The sequence below is a fragment of the Manis javanica genome, chromosome 5 (assembly GCF_040802235.1).
Source record: "Manis javanica isolate MJ-LG chromosome 5, MJ_LKY, whole genome shotgun sequence".
NCBI lineage: Eukaryota > Metazoa > Chordata > Mammalia > Pholidota > Manidae > Manis > Manis javanica.
The window spans coordinates 13,165,408-13,185,514 of record NC_133160.1 but is presented as its reverse complement, the minus strand read 5'-3'; the positions used below and the strand labels follow the sequence as shown (position 1 = coordinate 13,185,514).

Genomic DNA, 20,107 nt, shown 5'->3' with positions numbered 1-20,107 from the left:
TGGGTGGGGCGGGTCTTACCACCTCAGTCATCCCTCCCAGTATTGAGCCTTTGCCCTCAAGAGCTGCCCGCTGTTGGGCCACCGTACTTACAGAGCAGGGCAAAACATACTGTGGGGCTTGGCAGCCTCCACCTCACTCCCACCCTGTGAGCTGTAACTGGTTCCTCCTTCCTTCTGCTTCCCAAGTCTTTGCCTGGTTCAGGCTGTAGCAGCAGGTAGACAAAGTGAGCTGGCTGGGGCTGGACTCTGGTCCCTTTATTGAGACTGAAGGGCCAGTAGGTCCATTCAAACAAAAATAAATTTCTCTCCCAAAGCCTGCCTGCAGGCTGGGGCACCCAGCATGTCCTGGCTGGGGCCCATGGCTGTCCCCTACCCCAGCAGCCCAGGTCTGGCCTCCCTGAAGTGGCAGGATTCTGGCTGCCCATATCTGGAGACCTAGGTGGAGCAGGGAGGTGAGTACTGCTAGGACCCCCACCCCCAGCAAGGCTGGCCTCGATATCCATGGTCTGCAGTGGGCCCCTTGGGTCTCAGTCATTGGTCAGGGTGATGACGTCGTACTCGATGCCCTGGTGTTGCAGCTGTTGGATGTGTTCAGGCACTGCCTCCTCTGTGCCAAACAGGCCCTGTGCTTGGGCCATAGCAGCATCAGCCACCGCTGCCAGGGAGGGAAAAGGAGGGTGAGCCTGAGGCAGGAGCTAGGCCTGGGCCCTGAGCCTCCATAGTCCTCAGGGTCCAGCCCCATACCTGTGACGGCTGAGTGTGCTGCAGCCTCAAGCTGGGCCTGTGTGACAAGCTGCTGGCCTGGGGACACAGGCACATACTGGATCTGGAGCAGAGAAACTAATGAGATACGGCCTTAGGGGAGCCCTGCCCCATGCCCCATCTCCACCTGGTCCTCGAAGAGCCCTACCTGGGATTCCTGAAGGAATGGGGCCCCTTGTTCGTACTGGATGTGTGTTATCTGGCCTTCCTGTACCTAGAGAGGGAAGCCAACCCAGTGATCCCAGAAGGAGATGTGCATGCCTTCCTTACCCTCGCTTGCCCCAGGCCTGGCCTACCTGGATATGATGGCCCTCTGGGACCACAACATATTCCTGGGGGAGTAGATGTTGGACTCCATCCTGGGAGATGATGTACTGTACCTGAAGAAGGGAGAGAAGGCACGTGCTGAGGCGCTGCTCATTGGCTCAGTGCCAGAGACCAAGCAGGGGGACCAAGGACACCTTCCATCAACTAAGGGCAGCTGCACCCTGGGAAGGGTGGTTGGAAAGTACTGTTACCCCCTGAAGTGGGGCCTTGGGGGTGGGGGAGGGAGGGCACTCAGGACTGAGGTGGGCAGTAGCAGCACACCTGATTGTCAGCAGTCACCAGGTGCTGCACTGTCTGGCCATCTGCTGTGGTGATCTCTTGGATGTAGGCGGCCTCCTCCTGCCAAGGGCAAGCCAGCTCTAGCCTCATTTCTCCCTGGGGCCCCCCACCTTGCCCATGACCTGCCAGCAGGACCCCCAATCCAGGCTCTCACCTGATTGGTCACTGTCTGCTCCTGGGCCACAATGATGTGTTCCTGGCCCAGTGCCTGCTGTAGCCTCTCTGGGCCCAGGACCCCATGACTGGACTGGAGTGCAGCTGGGCAGAGAAGGGAGGGTGCTCACTTGGGATCCAGGGAAACCTTGGCCCGAGGATGCCCTCTGGACAGTGGCTCAAATCCCTGACCCACTCTGGCATCCCAAGGGCAGCTCACTGTGCAGTGTGGCCAGTGTGTCATCATCACTGTTCAGGATGATGGTCTGGGTGGGGGTCTGGGTGGGGGCCTGGACGGCAGGAGTCCCTGCTTTTCTCCCATCAGGACTGTGCAGCCGTTGGATGTGGAACTTGAGGTGCCCATTCCGGTTGAAACTGAGGGGGAGGGAAGAAGGCTCAGGGTGGCCCTACCATGCATTCCAGCAGCCCGCCCGCCTGTTCCCAGCCTCACCGCTGTCCACAGAGGTGACATGCGAAAGGCTTCTCATTGGTGTGGGTCAGCACATGCCGCCGCAGATCCTTCTTGTTCTTGGAGGCAAAGCTGCACTGGCTGCACTGGTGGGGCCGCAGGCTCGAGTGCTGTGCCATGTGGGCCTGTAGAAGGGATGGTTGGGGGCACTGGCTGGGCAGGACAGATGGCTCCTCACTGACACAGGGCTGTCGGGAGCCTATGCCCAAGAGAAGTGGATCTGGGAGGGGCTGGCTGAAAAGTAGAAACCAAACTGAGATCTGGTTCTGCTGTGTGCTAAGAGGGGAAAGCCACAGGCTCCATCCCTTAGGTAACGCTGTCCCTGCATTCAGACTCAGCTTACCCCTATATAAGGGCTAAGGTTTGGATGAGGGGGACCTCTGAAGGTCTTGTCCAGCCCTAATGTTCTAGGGTTCTGGGCCCTGCTCCCCTCCAGAGCTGCTGAGAATTCAGTATGTGGTCAGATCTGAAAACACAATCCTTGGGTGAATGGAGGGAGCCCCCAAAGCAGACTGTGAACCTGTCCCAGAAGCTTTCCCTCACCTTACGCACAGTGTCTTCCCCACCTCCCTTACACTCTGTGCCCTCCACATTCTAGACAACTCGGGCCCCCCTAAGCATGCCTGTGCTGCCGCACCTGTGCCTTCGCTCCTGCAGGCCCCGCTCAACCCTCCCCAGCTCTGTGATGTTCCCTCCAGCACTGAGTCCGCCTGTCCGGTCCTCTGTCTGTCTGCTCTGCCATATGTTCACACTGAGTACGCTGTGGGACGTTGATCAGTCACCTGGTTTGCGTCCCACCAGACTAAGCTCCCTGAGAGCTGGGGCCTTGCTGAGTCATGTCTGACCCTAGAGGAGAGCAGAGGGCCTGGCTTAAGGGCTGCTTAGTCAAGGTTTACTACACAAGTGGCCAAATGAGGGCCAGCAGAGGCATGGGGGGGCAGCACCTACCCGGACCTCAGGCCACTGGCGGGCACTGAAAGGACAGTCAGGGCACTTGAAGGCACTAGGCCCAGCGTGGGCCCGTTTGTGGCTCTCCATCTCAGCTCGGCCAGGGAAGGCCTCAGCACAGATCTTGCAGGAAAACTTCTTTGATGACGCAGTGGCTGCAGATGGTGGCGAGGGAGGCACTGCCAGGCCCAGGGCTTTGTTGGCTGCAGGAGGTGGGGAGGCAGAGCCCTGGGGGTCTCCCACCTGGTGGGTCCTGGCTGGAGAAGGGGCCTCAGCTTCAGGGCCATCTTTGGGCAGCCCTCCACACTGCAGCACGGGCCATTTGGCTCCAGAGGCCAGGGCATCTGGACTTGGGAAGGAGATGGAGCCATCTGCGGTCAACTGTGGAGAGAGCAGGTAGCCTGAGGCACTGAGGAGGTGAGAGAAAGGGATGGGAAATGGAGTTAAGGTTGGCTACCCCAAACCTTACCTCGATGTGGTGCAACTGGGTCCCGTCAGCTGCCATGATGTAGTGGGTGCCAGCTTCTTTAAGGGCGTCGCTCACAACCACAGCCTGGGCTGCCTCCCCTGGGGGCTCCTCGCTGTGGACACAGAGGGGCAGGTGAGGTAGGGTTCTAGGAGGGGATGGAGGGCATCAGGACTCCCCTGGCCCAAAAAGTCATCAACCGAGAGGGGACTGCCACCACAGATGGACTCCCCAGTCTGAATCTTGGTAGCACCCCTTACCAGCTGAAACTGCTGTCTCTGGTAATCCTGCTTACAAGTGCTCAAAGTCCCTGCCCCCTTGATGGGCATAGGGGGAAGGCTGGGCAAAGAGCCCCAGGGGTTGAGCCCAGGTCTGGCCAGTCGGGGAGGCAGGGCTGACAAGGACCACAGCCCAACAGTAGAAGGCAGATGCTGGGAGACTAGGCTGCCCAGGGACTGGTCTGGCGTTCCTGACTCCCATCCCGGCTGCATACTGATACTTGGATTCAGGGTCTCCACAGACTGCCAAGGGGTTTTTGTGAACATATAAAATGTAAACATTTCTGCTCCAGACTTGCTCAGTATAGACAAAACCAAGTGCAGCTGCAGGGCCTCCACTGCTGACAAGGGGCCTGCACTTGCTCTGAGAACTGGAAAACCTCAGGGGTCGGCCAAAACAAAGAGCACGTGGGCTTTGGACCCAAAGGGACCAGGGCTTAAATCTTCATCTACTGCAAATCTGACCTTAGGTAAGTCATTTAACCTCTCTGGTCTATTTCCTCATTTGTAAAATAAGGGAAACAAGATCTCACATGAATGTCAAATGCCCAGAACACCTGTGTCCAAAAGATAGAAGCTCCTAACTTCCTGAGAAGGATATGACTCTTCTGTAGCCCAATCACTTTATAAGGATTTCTGCCTCCTGCCAACTAGGCTTGAGTGGTAAAGGTGATGCCCCCAGCATGCCTATAAGCAGCTGAAGGGCCCCTTGCAGGTGGCAGGCAGGCAGATCTCACCTGTAAGGTGTGCCAGGAGCTGATGTCCCCTCCTCCATAGGAGGGGCTGTGATGACGCTGTAGCCAGTCCCACCAAATGGACCGGGTGCCAGGGTGATCTGCTGCAGGTCAGGGGGGCCTAGTTGGCTCTCAGCTGTCACACTGCCCCCAGGCTCTGCCACGTGGAGGGTCACCACTTGTGGAGAAGCACCTGCTGGGGAGGGCTGCCCAGCAGTGGATGCTAACTCTGACCCCACATCCTCTGACTTCACCACGGCCACCTGCAACAGCACCAGTAGGCACTATGAGCAGGGTCTGTGGCGAAGGAGCTGGTGTTCAAGGCCTTTCTCTATCCCAGGGCCTCAGAGTCCACTTACACTCGGGCCAGGCCCACTCCTCTGCGCAACCTCAGTCATGTGTTCTTTCTAAAACACACCAAACTTTCCAAATCCCACCCAGCAACTGGAAACAGACTTCACAAGAACAGAGAAGAGAGACACTGCTCTCAGGGGACACTGGCTGTCACAGCTGGGAGGAGGGGTGCTATCGGTATGGTGGGGGTAGAGGTCAGGGATGCTACTAAACACCCCGTGATGCATGGGGCACCCCACAACAAAGAGTTCTCTGGCCCAAAGGACCATGGTTGAGAAATTCTGGGGTAGAGGGACATGCGGCAAATGATTAAGAAAACAAAGTCAGAGCCTGACCTCACATATTACTCCCCAGTCTGTTTCAAATGCATTAAAGATTGAAATGTAGTAATAAAACTCTTAAGTATATGAAGAGAGAATGTGGTATCTTTATAATCCTGGGGTGGGAATATTTTTCTCACCACAGAAAAAGATGCTAAAACCTACAGCGGAATAAATCACAAGATGAAATAAAAAAAAGAAATTGGGGGCAGTGTATTGAATAATTCACGTGAGAGAGAAGAGGTGGACTTCCCTGACATACAAAGAGCCCTTGCAAGGTGACAAAAAAAAAAAACACAATTTAATAGAAAAACATACAGAACACAAACAATTAAGTCACAGAATAAATGAAATGGTGTATGAACATATAGAAAGTTCAATTTCACAATCACAAAATTATAAATTAAGGCCATGAAATATTTCTATCACCAGAAGAGATTTATAAAGACTGGTGTTACCCAGTGTTGGCAAGGGTGCATGGAAATATACTCCAGTGGTGCTCATATACATTCACATCTCTTTTTAGGAGGCTTCGTACCTTCAGTCACATCAATTCTACTCCTAGGAGGCTTTTTTAAGTAAGAAAGTGCTTATCAGTACTTGAAAATATGTGCGCACTGAAGCACTGCCTTGAGTCAATGAAAAACTAGAAAAAGCATGCTAGGAATCTATATGATAGGATGATGGGAGACCTGGGATGGGTTGCTGAGGAGACTGGCGTGTCTGTAGCTGAGTGAAGAAAAGGCACAGTGGCGAGCTTCAAGAGCGTGATCCCATTTTTTAAGAAACAAAATGTCCCTGTGTTAGTGTGCACATGGACAAACCTGGAGAAATGCTTATCAACCCGTTAACAGTGGTGACCTGAGGAGAGGGGAGGGATGTGAAGGACTTCCCCTTCTGCAGAGAAGGTTTCTCAGTGTTCATTTTGCTTTTTTACAAGCATATGCTTTTGTAATGAGAAAACACCCCAAAATGTACAACACTGGCATGAAAACAGCAGACAGATCAATGGAATAGAACTGCCCAGAAACAGACTCCTACACATGTAGGAATCCAGTACATGATAAAGGGGATATTTTGGACCACTGGGGAAGGTTTTTTGATATACTGCATCAGACAATTTTTTTTGGGGAAAAAAAAGTCCCCTACCTTTCTGAATACACCAAAAAAAATTTCCAAGTGGAGTAAAGATTTAAGAGTAAAAAACATGACCCTAAGAAAATATAAATGAATGCTTATATATAATCTTAGGGTGAAAGAAGCCTTTCTAGGGATAATACCAAAGGCAAAAACTATAAAAGACAGATACTATTAACTATCTAAACATGCAAAACTTCTCTATATCCCCACATGCCACAAGTAAGTCCTTTGAGGACCTCCAGGTCGAGCACCAGGCTCCCTCTCTGGAGTCCTGTCTGTTCCCAGTCCCCAGCAGCATGTTACTGCTGCGCATCCTTGGAATCTATCACCTCAAACATAAACCCTACATCTTTTCAAAGGCTGGGAGACAGGAGGTGCTAACAAATTTCTCCCTGCCTTAGAGAAGTGCAGGATGTACAGAGTGAGGGGCAGGGAGGTGTGGGGGTGACTCCAGGTGGCGCAGTGGAGGGGGGCAAGTAAAGGTGATGAACTGTTGGCTGCGAGGTGGGTGGAACAAGAGGTTTGAGCTGGAGAAGACTTTAGGCATCTCCAGGCTGTAGGGGTCATGGAACAAGGGCACCAGCCTAGATCAGAAGCTAGTTCAGATCCCCAGGCACAGGGTGACCAGAGCTATGAGAAAAACTGAATGGGCCCCAAAAGTCACAGGGGGCCAGCTTACCACTCAGCATGGCAGAGGCCACTGGTGACTCTGGAGAGCGCAGCAAGAGTCCTCTGATCTCCCGGGAGCTGGTGTCTCTCCTCTGCATCTGCCCACTGGGTTTCAGCGGATCTGTCTCCCCACTAACTGGGAACTCCCTGAGAGCAGGGCAGGTTCTAGGGGGCTCACCTGCAGGGCCGGGCCCCCCAGCTCCCGCTGAGCGCTCATATTCAGCAGCAGATCCAAGGCTGTCTGCGTGGCCATTGCAGTTGACTCCTCAGCTCCTGGGTAGGACCTGAGCCTTAGATGGGGCTGGAAAACTGGCACCCAATGCCTCCTCCCCAACCAGCACGAGCCCTGCCCCTGCCCAGCTCCCTGGGCTCCCATGTTCCCCCAGAGCTCACCTTGCTGGTAGATGATGGTGGCACCACTCAGGGTGTCAGAACACAGCAGTGGGGGTGCCTCGGGTGACTGGAAAGGGGCTGTCTCAGGGGGGACCTTCAGGGAGGAGAATATGGCCAAGCCTGAGCTAAAGGGGACAGCTTGGTCCAAGTGCCATTTATCAAGTAGCTGCTGTGTATCAGGCACTTTGTATCTGCCGGCTTGGCTCATCTTCATACAAATACTTTTCAAGATACTTGCCAGCTCAATGCTTCAGATGAACTGACTGAGGATCAGAGAAATCAAGTAAGTAACACAGCTAGTTAAGCAGCAAACCTGGGACTTGAACACAAGACTGACTCCAGAGCCTGTCTGTGTTCTACCAGCACATTGTGGTGGTCCATCTTTTGGAGCAGGGGAGTGCAGAGAGTGGGGCAATGTACTCTGCTACAAGACTATTTCCCAGCCTCCCTTGCAGCTAGGTAAAGTGGGGCCATGTAGCTAAGCTGGAGCTTCTGGTAAAGTTCACAAGAAAGATGGAAAAATGGCAGACATTCTTTTTGCCCTTCCCCTAGCTCTTCTTCCTGCTTCTGGCCTGGGCTGTAGCTAGGAAGGCTGGAGCTCTTGCAGCTATATTAGACCATGAGGCAACCACAAAGATGGAAGTCATATGCCTAAGGATGACTGGGAATAAATATTGAGAGAGCTTGGTCCCTGATGACTAACTATGGAGCTGCCACACCAGCCCTGGGCTGCTGACCTTTAGACATCTTTTATGTGAGAGAATAATGAACTATTATCACAATTAAGCTACTGATTATTTCTATTCTCTATTACTAGCACTGGAAAACTACCCCTCCTCTGAGCTTAGGGCTGGCATATCTGTGACATTAGCTGCTCTATACCACAATCCAGAGAGGCAGGGATCACTTTGTTGTACCCTCATGTAAAGGAAGATGCTGGGGTCAAGAGAGGTGACACTACATTATCATCCTGGCCTATCCCCCCAAGCCCCTTCTGTCTGCTGCCTGCTTAGCTGAGCTTACCTCAGGAGCTCCGGGGGAGCTAGAGGGTGGTCCAAGGGCTGGGGCTGCACTATGCTGCTGCTTCAGCTCCTCAATCTGCTGCAGAGAGAAGAAGGGGCGACGGCGGGAAGGGGGTTCCTCGGGGTGGCGCCGCCCCCATTCCTCGAAGTTGCTTGCATGTCGGCATCGCACATGCAGGCGCAGGTTCTTCTTGTGCCGTGTGCTGAAGTGGCAGAACTCACAGGCAAAGGGCTTGGCCCCTACAGACACACATGAAGGATGCTTGCTCTTGCCTGCTCCCTCCGAGAAGCCTTCCTTAAAGTAACCCTGAGGACCTCTCCAATTGATTCTCTCCCAGGCAAGCACACACTGCTGTCCTGTGGGCCAAGCACCTGCTGCTGCTTCAGCTGCCAAGGCAGGGTCTACGTGCAACCTGTCTCCAGCCCCAGTGTCTACTAGCACAGAAAGGGCTAGAGAACAAATGGAACCATATGGGAGGCACTTCTGATTCCTCTCTTCACAGTTAAGGAAAGCTCGGAGAGGGAAATGACTGGCTCGTGGCCACACAGAGAACACCTGGCTGAGCTAGACTCTGAGCTACGGTAGAGAGAGATGCCCCCAGAGAGGATTCCTTTCCAACTGAGTGGCTCCAGCTGTTCCCAAAGCTGGTGCTGGGACTGGGACTGCCGAGGGGAGGGAGAGGGCAGAGCTGAGCTTCCCTGCTGGCGGCATGGCGAGCTGAAGGCTCACCATGGTGGGGTGGGGCTGGTAGCCTGACCTGTGTGCTTGACGGCCACATGGGACAACAGGAAGTCCTCTCGGAAAGTGCGATAGGGGCAAAAGCTGCATTTGAATGGCTTATCACTGACATGGGACAGCTGGTGGTTCAGCAGGGCCTTCTTGTCCTCACAAACAAACTCACAGAATTCGCACTTGAACCTGGAAGCAGTTGGGGGGGGGAAGCTTAGCGATATGGTGGGATGAGGGTGCTCCAGCCCCAGGAGCCTCCTCAGGGATGTACCTGCGGTTGGCGACAGCCTGGATGTGTGTGAGTAGGTGCATCTTGAAGGTGTAGCGCTTCTTAAAGGACTTTCCACACTATGAGGGGTGGGGTGCGTTAGGTGGGGGATCACCCAGAGAAGACCCTTGCCCCCTGCCCCCAGCCCAGGTCTTGGTCACACCTTATCACACATGTGGGGTTTCTCAGTGCTATGTGTCTTCATGTGCTGTGTGAGTCTCTTCTGCATGGGGTAGACACGGCCACACACAGGGCAGGGGAAGGAGCTCAGCTTCGGGGTCTGGGAAGGGATAAGAGGCCAGATGGAGAAAGAAGGCAAGCAGGAAGCCTCACTTCCAGCCCCTGCCCCCATAGACAGCCACCAAGCAAGCTCCCTTCCCAGGCAGGGCCCCAGACTCACCGGATCTGGTCTTTTCTTCCTGGGGAAGAAAGGCATAGAAGTCAGGCCATTGCTTCTTCAAGCCCACCTTAGACCCACTGGCATCAACCAGACCATCTCAGCCCTGACTGTCCCTATGCCCCACCCAAGCCCTTCTCTTAGAATAGTATTTCCCCATCTGGAATTCGCTGGGGAAAACATAAGAGGCATGTGGAAATAAGTTCTGGCGTCAATTATGTTTAGAAATGGTGCATTCGCTCTCTCATAAAATATGCTCACATTTTAAAGGCTCTGAGAAGTCCTGCAGGAAAAGAGAGCTGTTGAGCCAAGTTTTGAACCTGGTGTCCCCTAATCTTATTTGGACACGGAACTACTCCTCTTCCTTTTTTTTTTTTTAAAAGAAAACCAGTAAGCATCTTGGAGAGCTGGCTTTCCCACAGTTTGAGAGTCACTATCCTCATGGACCCATTTCCAACCTGTGCTCACTCCTTGAAGCCAACTCCTTCCTGAAGCTGCAGATCTAATTATAATTCAGCAAGCAGTCACTACGACCCTATGGACTTTTGCTTCTCCACCCATCTGTCCTAAGTCTGCTCTGTCAACACTGTGAGAGGTCCAACACCATGGACCTGGAGTCCGGAAGACCTTCAGATCATTTACTGAGTCCCTTTAGGGACACAATTTCCTTTAATCCTCTCAACAATGACTATTCCCATTTTATGAGGCTCTTAGTGGGGAAGAGACCAAATACGGAGCCTCAAGGCCCTGCTACTGCCCTGTCCTAAGGTCTGGGATGAACAGCATTGCCGTTCCGATGTCTGCCATGTGCTGTGAACGCGGACGGCCCAGAGCAGGTGCTCAGTAAACGGGAACCATAGTTATCCCAGGCCCCACTCTCCCACCCTGGTCCCATCCCACCCACACCCACTGACCGGTCCCGGCTGTGCACAGCTGCGTGCCGAATGACATCCTTCCGGTAGACACTGGTGTAGCTGCATTCATCACACTTGTAGGGCTTACTGCCCACATGGTTGAACATGTGCTCCTGGGAGGGGCAAAAGGCCAACACTGGGCTAGGGTTTGGGCTGCCCTCCCCATCCAGCCCCTGCCTGGCCCAGTGCCTTAGGAGCAAGCTCACAGAGCCCAGGGTGCCCAAGGTCTGGAGCTCATGACAGGGACCCAGGACTCTCCCCAACTAGGGCACCTACTCTTCACCAGGCCTTGTGGTGGCTCACCACTAAACAGAGGTAGAAACTGAGGCTCAGAGAGAAGTGACTTGCCAAGGTTCCTAAAGCAACCTTGTGAAATGGCAGAGCTGAGGACTGAACCCACAGCTACACCTCCTTACTGCACTCTCCGACACCTCTCTGGCAGCGTTCCAGAGAACGATTTGCCGAGCATGGAAACCTGTCTGAAGGAGGAAACACCGTGCAGAAAGCACAGAGGCTCTGCCATCTGTGCATCAGGTAAGCCCGCACGATGGCAACTCTGCCTCACATTGGTCGGGCCAGGCTGCAGTTTCCTGGGTCAGTAAAATGGGACTATCACCACCTGATCTCTTTGGGCTGCTTTGGGGTGGAATCAGAGTTTGCCTACAAGGGCCAGGCACTCACAGAAGAGAAGATTGACTCAGGGCTGCTGCAGGCCCAACACAACATTTTGGGCAAACGAGAAAAAGGGACCCCTTTCTTGAGACACATTACTGCCATCTACCGGAAAGCTTTCTAACAAACGAATTACAGTCAGTTTTACTGCCATCTGCCAGTGTGTGGCTATAAACAAGCAAAGCTGATGTCCACAGCATGACGAGCACCCCCAAGGTTATGATGCCATCATGTGGTACACAGCCTGCAAAGCCGCCCTGGCAGCCCACATTCCTCAGTCACCAGCTGCCCAGACACGGGCCCCTCGGAGGAGGAGAGGGTGCCTGGGAATGCCCCGTTAGCACCATTCCTTGGTGCCACCTCTCAGCAACACCTCCGCCCCCAGGCCAGCACATGTGCCCCTCTCCACAGCTGCCGCACCTTGAGTGAGGACCAGCGGCGGGAGCGGTAGCTGCACTGCAGGCACTTGAAGAGCTGGGGGTCTCCGGCCTCATGGGAGTTGACATGGAAGCGCAGGTCCTCATGGGACAGGAAGCGGGAGCCGCAGATGCGGCACAGGAAGGGCCTCAGAAGCGGTTTGGGTGACTTGTAATAGTACCTGCCAGGAGGGTGGTGGGGAGAAGTCTGCCTGGGCTTGGGCCGCCTGACCCATGCCCCCATCTCTGCTCCACATACTTGCGGTATTTCTTGCCTAGGAAGCGCCTAGAAGGTCGCCCACGGCGACGGGGAGGGGCATCAGGCTCATCCTGGCAGGAGGGTGCTGCATTCTCTGCATCGGACTGGCTCACACCAGGTTCCACAGGGGCCCTACTGGCCTTGCTCAGGGCAACCAGGTGTCCTGGGCCCGAGGAACTAGGCGCCTCGGGGTCCTGTGGCTCTGGAGGGCTCTGTCCACTCTGAGAACTCACTAGAGGCTCTCCTTCCACACCTGCAAGGACACATCAGGGCAGACATGGACAGGTATGCCAGAGGTCAGCCAAAATATCCCTCCGCCCCGCCCCTGACCACAATGTCAGAGACCACTACCAGGCCCATAATATCATAGAACAGATGCAGACAGCCCATGGCTAGAGGGCAGCATGCCCCCTCCTACAGCCGACATGCTGTTAGCACATCCCAACTTAAATAGGACAGTGTGAAGCTGCAGCTAGAACTGGGGACCTCCCTGTCAGGAGACCTGTGCGCTAGGCTCAGTTCTGTCACTGAGTTGCTCTGCGTCCTAGGTGGTGGCATTTCTCTCTGAGTCTCATTTCCCTCATTTGTCAAATGGAGATGATAACTGCTGCTCTAGTAACATGCTGCTCATTGGAATATTCCGAGGTCTGGGGAAGAACAGCAGCACTTCCATGTTGCCTTTCTCTAGGGAGGCTGGGTGGCTAGGGGCAGAAGGCAAGAGATGTAAACCTCTTGAGGTCTGAATGATCTTAAATAATCCTAAAAGGCAGGTGCTATCACCTCCATGCATAAAAAGGGAACCGAAGATTTGAGAAGCAAAGTAACATGCTTCAGATCACATAGCCAGTAGGTGGCTCAGCTGGCATACACACCCATTATGGGTCTTTCTTGTCCCATTAATGCTCCAATCCAGTGCTCCTTGGACATAGTTTCAGCTCTCAGCCTTGTTCTCATTTCAGTAATAAAACTTAAAACTTACCTTACTACTTCAGTTATAAAGACTCAAACTTCTCTGGTGCTGTAACAACTTACCACAGCCTTTTCATAAAGCTGATAAAGTGTTTCTTAACTCAGGGTTTCTCAAACTTGCTCTGGGGGGGCTTTCCCCTTCACGAGGAGGTCTGCAGGTCACCCCTATTTGAGATGTGCTGTTCCACTTGGCATACTCAGTCCCCAGGGCTCGACGGAAGCAAGCAGGGAATGAGGCCACCCCTTGCCCCACCCGCACAGCCCCACCCACAACCAAGTCTCACCATCTGGGAGATCTGAGGCCTCCAGGCGAGGCAGCTTCCGAGGCCGGCCAGGTCTCCTTCGGGGTCTCAGTGTACTGGGAGCCGGGCGCTGGGGTCGTAGCTGCCGACCCCGAGGCTCATCCTCAGCTGGATTGTAGTCACTGTCCTCTGTGGGGACAGCAAGAGAAGGCAGGCATCAGTGCTGACCCGGCCTTTCACGCTGACCCCTTGTCTAGCTTCTCTGGGAGGAAATCCCCCACCATCCCTGTCTACTTCCGCTTCAAGCCTCTTCCACGAAGCCCTCCTGAAGCCCCCGGATGAGCACCCCTCTCCAAACCCTTACAGCCCTTTCTCAGCATCCTTCCTGACAACTATTAGCTCATACAGCTCCTCTGTGAGTTAGAAAAAGGCACCCCTTGCTCAAGACACTTCAGAGCCATCGTTAGAAAGCAGCTGCAACAAACATTCAAGTCTACAAACTCTATGACTGTGCCAGCCAACGCAGGAGCCACTAGCCACACATAGCTACTGGGTACTTGTTAAAAAATTAAGATACAAAGTGTTAACATAAACAATGGATTTCAAAAAATTAGTATGAAAACAAAGTAAAATAACTCACTGATAGTTCTTTATGACTGTATGTTGAAATATTTCAGATATATTGTGTAAATATACAATTAAACTTAATTTCATCCTTTTTCTACTTTTCTTAATATGGCTACAAAAAAAAGTGAAGTACGCACATGGCTCAAATTCTATTTCTCTTAGACAAAACTGAACGTGGCCTGTTTAGACACGGCATTCTTTTTCAGTGCACAACTGCACAGAGGTCTTGGTCCCAGAGCCCCAGCTCCTCAGTCCCATACCGGAGGCACCCACGTCTGTGTCTGCGCCAATTCCTCTCTCCCAGCCCTCCATCTAGGCCAGACGGAGCTCAGTATTTAGATGGGGATGGGGTCGCAGGCCGGGGAGACCTGGTGACCTACCCTCCAGGTCGTCAATGGCGCCTGCATCTACGATGTCATCATCTTCCTCCTCCTCTGGCCCCTCTTCCTCCTGGGTCTTGGTGGAGACGCCCCACTTTCTCAGACGTCCCTTCTTACCAGCTGCTGCTCTTGCTGCTGCTGTGCAGTAAGACAAGTTTGCTGCGGCTGGTTCTGGGCACTCCACCCCCACCTGCACAGTCCTAGCCAAGTAGGCTGCTATCAGCGCACCTGGTCGGAAGTGCCGCTCCCGCATGTGGCGCAACAGTGTGGCCTTGGTGCTGCTCCGGTACTGGCACATCTTGCACTTGAATTGCTGCACCACCACCACCTCCATCATGGCCTCCAGGCTCTGCAGGTCTGGCTCCTCAGCCCCAGAGCCTGGGGGTGGGTGCGCTGGCGAGCTGGACCCACCCAGTGCCTCCTCAGGCGGCTCCAGGCACATGGATGTGGATGTGGGGCCATCGGCCAGGGCCTCAATGGCTCCCAGGCTGTGAGCCAGGGTGGAACTGGACATTGGTGATGTCATGGGGGCACCTGGGAGCGGTGAGGGAATCCGAGGGAAGTGGGGGAGGCTGGCCAAGAGCTCCTGCTGCCCCTCCCAGGCAGGCCCAGGGATTCTAGAACGCAACTCCCCAGCAAAGAGACAGTGGGGAAACTGAGGCCCAGAGTGGTGGATACTTGCCAGAATCACAGTGAGTTTGTGGCAAAAACTCCCTCTCCTACTCCCTGGCCCACTGCAGGGCTCCCTGGGTCTGGCACCTGGAGGCTTACCATCATCTGGTCCCTGCAGGATCAGGTACCGTGTGGTCCCGGCCCCACCATCCTCAGCACTGGTTACGGTGATGCAGCCTGGGCAGAGATGCGGGGAAAGGATTCCCAGCCGACAGTAATAACTGTCACTGCTCACACTCATTCTGGCTCATCCACATATGCAACTGTGAACCAGCTGTATCACCCCTTTGAGTCTCAGCTACCACCCCCTACCCTGCCAAACCCGCACTGGGCAGCGCTACTGGGAGGCCTGGTGTTTTACACGTTGAATTGCAAATTCAAAGACATGCTGGCCCAGTTACCGCCTAGTCACCCAGATGCCATGGCTACCCCAGCTGCCCTGCCTTCGGCCACTAAGCCTGAGGAGTCCTGCTCCTCCCCCTCCAAACCTCCCCAAGGTCAAGGCCCAGCTCCTGTGCCCCATTCTTACAGCTGGCTTTCCCCACACCAACACACATCATTAATACCAGAAGGTACAGGGCGCTAAGTCATGAGTGTGGCCCTGGAGACAGACTGTCTGAGCTCATGGCCCAACACTTGCTGGTGACAATGAGTAAATTATTTTATGTCCTCTGTACCAAAGTTTCTCATCTAGACTGTGAGGATAACAACAACACCTACCTTTGGGGGTTCCTGGGAGGATTAATGAGCTACTGCATGTAACCTGTTCAGAACAGACTCCAGTTCAAAGCTAGGTATTACCATTTCCATATTTATTGGGTGCTTATCACATGCCAGCACTGTATCGGCATAGTTTCCCTGACCCTAATGTCACTTACCACTCTGACATGGGGGTTATTGTACCCGTGTTACACATTGAGAGTGGCAGGGTTATCTGCCCACGTTTGCACAGGTTGGGTGTGCACAGCTGGCTTTGCTGGACCGCAGGAGAAACCCCCCACGGGCCCACCGTTGCCATCCTCTGCCTCACTCACTCTGGATGAGGTCCGGCCCGATGGTGGACTCAATGATCTTGTCAATGGCCGAGCCCAGGTCCGAGGAAGAAGCTGTGCAGTCAGACACCAGCATGTTGGGGTCTGGGAGTTCACTGGAGTGCACCAGAGCTGGGGGGCCGCCTGTCACCCCTGCCACTGGCCCATGGGACACAGATGATGAATCAGGGAGGTAGCCATGGGGCAGGGTGTCTGTGCTCGAGCTGCTCTCAGATACCTCCTCCTGGGCCACAGGAAACAGGGAGAAAGGGAGTTTAGGAACAAGGGATGGGACAGAGCAGACTGCTGCCCGCCAGACAGAGCCCCACTGAAGACCAGTGAGAGAGTTCTCTAGTCACAAAGCCCCCCAAGAAGAAATCCCAAGGTGTGTGGCTCTATTATAAGGAACTACAGATACCCCACACCCTGCACAACAGCCAGGCAGAGCTATTTTCACTGGGCTTTCAAATAAGTAATTCCCTCTGCCTGAAATGCTTCTCTGCATCAAACTATAGTTAATTCCTACCTAGCCTATTCACCACCTCTTCGTTAGTACCTCTTCTAAGAAGCCAATCCAGATCCTCAAGGCCAAATTAGGGCCTCTCTATTCTCAGTGCTGCAGGCGTCTGAATTCCCCCTGCAGGGTGACATCTCCCTGGTCAAACTACACCCTCCACAGGAGCTGGGCCCACATCTCTTGTCTACTGCTATAACCCCAGGGTCCAACACAAGTTAGGCACATGGTAGGCTCATCTTTGCTGAATTCATGAACCCTGGACCCCAAAGAAGGGGCCATTGTTGTATACCTCTATAATGTGATGTCTTGAAAATGACCATTATCTTACAGATAACAATGGTGAATCTAATACTTACGGAATGCTTATGTGCTCAACTCTGTTTTAATTGCTTTCATGTATTAATTCACTTAATAAAAAAAAACCCTACTGAGGCAGGTATATTTATCATTTCCACTTTACAGATGAGAAAACTGAGAGCTAGAAGTTGGGTAGGCTGTCTAAGATAACAGAGATAGGAAGTAGCACAGCCAGGAGGAGATGCTTTACAAAGTGTTTCCAAGAGTGTCTGGTGGGAGCTCACATCAGAGCATCCTCAGAAACAGGTGTTCCTGCTCCACTTTACAGACGGAAGACAGTCTCAAAGAGGCCTCCCAGTGAATCAGAGGCAGGGCCAAGACTCCAACCAGGACACCAGCCATCTCAGAGAGAATATTGGGTAGTGCAGTGGGTAAGACCACAGCCTAGATGTCAATCTGGCTCTGTCAGAGCTCTGTGCCTCGGTTTCCTTTTCCCTAAGATATAGAAAAGAGTGGTATGTACCTTACAAGGCATGAGCCTTAAATGAGAAAATCCATGTTAGGAGGTTGGTACGGTGCCTGATTCACAGTGAACCAAAAACAAATGTCAGTTATAAGCCAGCCTTTCTGGCTGCTTCCTCTCGGCTGCTAGGCACTGCTGCCTGCGGTCCCTGCCTCCACCCACGCCGGCCAACACGGTCCATACCAGAGAGCTGCTGCCACGGTCCGAGCTTTGCCCCACGCCGGAGTCATCAGCCTCCGCCGGCGCCGGGGTGGCTGCGGCGTCGCTGCTGTCGGCAGACACGGCTTCCGAGCTGCCCACACCCAAGCCGCTCTCAGAAGGTTCCTCGGGCCGCCCAGGCCCTGGGGCTGCGTCGCTACTGCTCTCCACCTCGTTCTCCTCCATTGGCTCGGGGGGCCGCCAGACAGGGGGATGCAGGGTCTGGAGCTTTCACTCTGCGAGGAGAGGTGACGGGGGCTGGAACAGATGGGCCTCCGCCCCGGCACCCACGGCCCAACCAGCTGCACCCATGTGCCCATTTTGCGGATGCAAAGACTGAGGCTCCGACGGGGCAAGGTTCTCTTGGGTAGAGAGAGTGGAGCTTCGGAAAAACAGGACCGAGAAGCCTGGCCTCCCAGTTTCAGGCCCTTCTCCAGTCCCAGGGAGGTGGTCAGTGGCCGGTAATCTTGACCCTTTTCACCTCCCAACCTTGTTTCCCGCAGAGCGGTTTGCTCTAAGGGCCCCATCCGGGCCCAGTGGTTCAGCCCTTCGGTCCCCCACGAGTTCCCCCGGGTGCAGGGTCGGTGGTACAGCCCGCAGGGCCCCTGGGTCAGTGGCTCGCTCCCCCCCTCCCATGGTTCCCATGCGGAGGGGGCTGACAGCGACGGTCCCGGGGCTTGGAGACCCGGGGCTGTCTCCGGCGCTGCCTGAGCTTCAGGCCCGACGCCATCTTGTGGTGGTGCCGGGTTTCCGCTCAGGCAAGTGCGAGAGCGACTAAAGGACTTGGGACCCCGGGGCCCTGTTCGGACAGCCCCGCCGGCTCAGGACCTCGCCGCCAGGGATCCCCGTAGTGTGGCCCCACTTCACCGCCGGGTGCAATAGGACCACCTGACTCTACCCGACGCTTACCTGACGCTTGCGTAGCCGCGTTCCTCTCCGACTCCGGCATCGACGAGGTCGCCATCCTCTTTTCCCTGCTGCGGAGGGACCCATGGCGTACTGTAGACCGGAACTAATTCCTACGTCGATCCGGATAAAGACGGCTTTCCAGTGTGTCGGAAGGTTCTCTCGAGGCCTCAAAACCGTAATCCAGTCCTGAGAGAGTCTAGGGTTTTATATGTTACCTAGTATGAGTAACGGGGTACACTATGGGGTGGGGACTACTTTCGCAGCGGAGGGTTACATAGGAAGTGGTTATTGACGTCACTGCGTTTTTCTTCCCTGGGCCGCAGGGTTGGGCGCGGCGTAAGGCTGCTCCACTGTCCGGGGGAGGGCGTGGCTCCCAGTGTCCTGGTCACGCCCCCCGGAACAGCGCGGAAATGTGTCTGGCAACCGGGAGGGTTTGACTAGGCGAGAGAATAAATTTATCGGTCATTTCGCCGGGCGCTTAAGCGATTAATTAATGCTGCCATCAAACTTAATCGACACCTTCTCGATTAGGTTTCGTGTGTCCTGGGAGGGGTGGGGGGAGCATATAATCCTTGCTGTACAGGTGGAGAAATTGAGGCGCCGAGATGGAAAGTGGCTGGTCCAAGGCCACATCAAATAAAGGCACTCGGGAGGCAACCGGAGGGCTGGAATTGGGGAAATGGAGAGGAGTCAATGCCCAGCCCTTAGTGAATTTTGTATACATATTTGTTACATTAATAGAGCCGGAAGTCAAGGCATCCCATTGTAAGATAAATTCTAGCCGAAATAAGCAGGCAAAGAGAGGCAACAAAGGGCCAGGTAATTTATTTAAATACCCCCGGGTGAGGTTCTGTGGCCTTCTTGTCAGAGGCCAGAGAAGTCACACCAGGTTAGGGAGGTGGGAGGCTTATAAGGGATTAGAAGGGAGAGGAGTGGGCAAGCTATCCTAGGGGGTGTTGAGAGGTATGACTGGCTAAAGGTGACATAGTCAACTAGAAACTTTTCTTTCCAAGAGGGAGGAGGCTGACATCCAGGTCTTAGTTGGCACATCAGGATGGAATTCAGGGAGAGCCGTGAAACGGCACGGACTTTGGGGTCTGGTCTGTTCTCTCCCTATGGCATCTCTCTGTTCTGTTTGCATGTCCTTGTTTTTCCTTTCTCCAGCCTAACACCCATTAAGTCTCTGGTCAGTATAGATGCGTAGATGTATTTAAAAGTCTGCAGCCCTTCAGAAAAGTATGTCTCTTCTGATGCTCGGAATGCCACCTTTGGCACTGTTTAAGCCTTCTTAGCGTTTTGCAAGGCAGCCTGGTGTCCTGGTTTGTCCTTAAGTCCGTTGCACAAGTTATTTTCCTCAACTGAAAAGTACAAATTTGGGAGGGATGAGCAAAGAAACAAAAAATTCCTGTAAAGAAAACTTATTAGAAAGACAAAGGATCGTTTGAGCGTTTTAAATTTCTGTGTATCTGAGTATGAGGGGATTTTCCCGGTCCTTTCCCAGGAATAGATTTTTGTAGGAGGAATAGAGCATGAGACCTGGATGGGCTAGGCCGCCTTGGTTCCCCTCCCTCCCATCCAGCAGGACAGGCCCCTAGAGCAGTCCTGGAGAACTGAGTCAACAGTGGCATGATGGCAGGTTGATTTTGCACTCCCTGAGCAGTTTTCCAACGTGGACCTGATTCCTTAGCTCTGCAGAGCCACCCCCAACTCCCCACCCCATGCCAGTAAGATGTATCCTGCCTCTGACCAAGTCACCTCCCCAAAGGATGTTG

General features: G+C 53.9%; 1 protein-coding gene across 8 annotated transcripts; it reads right to left on the bottom strand.

The window, feature by feature from the left end:
* Positions 1 to 240: 240 nt before the first annotated feature.
* Positions 241 to 18,781, bottom strand: ZNF335 (zinc finger protein 335). Of its 8 annotated transcripts, none has more exons than XM_017653422.3 (27): positions 18,336 to 18,781; positions 17,412 to 17,662; positions 15,895 to 16,135; positions 14,417 to 15,037; positions 14,189 to 14,326; positions 13,224 to 13,370; positions 11,971 to 12,223; positions 11,716 to 11,893; positions 10,624 to 10,736; positions 9,713 to 9,731; positions 9,476 to 9,592; positions 9,316 to 9,392; positions 9,073 to 9,233; positions 8,316 to 8,554; positions 7,293 to 7,386; positions 7,078 to 7,172; positions 4,420 to 4,679; positions 3,408 to 3,519; positions 2,939 to 3,319; positions 1,973 to 2,115; positions 1,742 to 1,896; positions 1,523 to 1,626; positions 1,351 to 1,428; positions 1,059 to 1,142; positions 911 to 976; positions 745 to 826; positions 241 to 655 (listed from the first exon to the last, which is right to left on the bottom strand). In XM_017653422.3, the coding sequence occupies exons 2-27, from the start codon at positions 17,610 to 17,612 to the stop codon at positions 528 to 530; spliced, it is 4,287 nt and encodes a 1,428-aa protein (XP_017508911.3). In that variant the 5' UTR covers positions 17,613 to 17,662; positions 18,336 to 18,781; the 3' UTR covers positions 241 to 527. The 8 variants fall into 8 exon arrangements, with proteins under 8 accessions (XP_017508911.3, XP_017508914.3, XP_017508913.3 ...); XM_017653425.3 differs by lacking the exon at positions 18,336 to 18,781 and adding an exon at positions 18,087 to 18,281; XM_017653424.3 differs by lacking the exon at positions 18,336 to 18,781 and adding an exon at positions 17,908 to 18,078.
* Positions 18,782 to 20,107: the final 1,326 nt, after the last annotated feature.

Excerpts from the sequence above, each read along its gene's own strand:
- ZNF335 (XM_017653422.3), bottom strand. The coding sequence starts at position 17,612 with ATGGAGGAGAACGAGGTGGAGAGCAGTAGCGACGCAGCCCCAGGGCCT. Across the intron at positions 3,520-4,419 it reads GCTCCTGGCACACCTTACAG|CGAGGAGCCCCCAGGGGAGG; the intron begins GTGAGATCTGCC and ends CTGTGTCCACAG. Across the intron at positions 827-910 it reads CATTCCTTCAGGAATCCCAG|ATCCAGTATGTGCCTGTGTC; the intron begins GTAGGGCTCTTC and ends TCTCTGCTCCAG.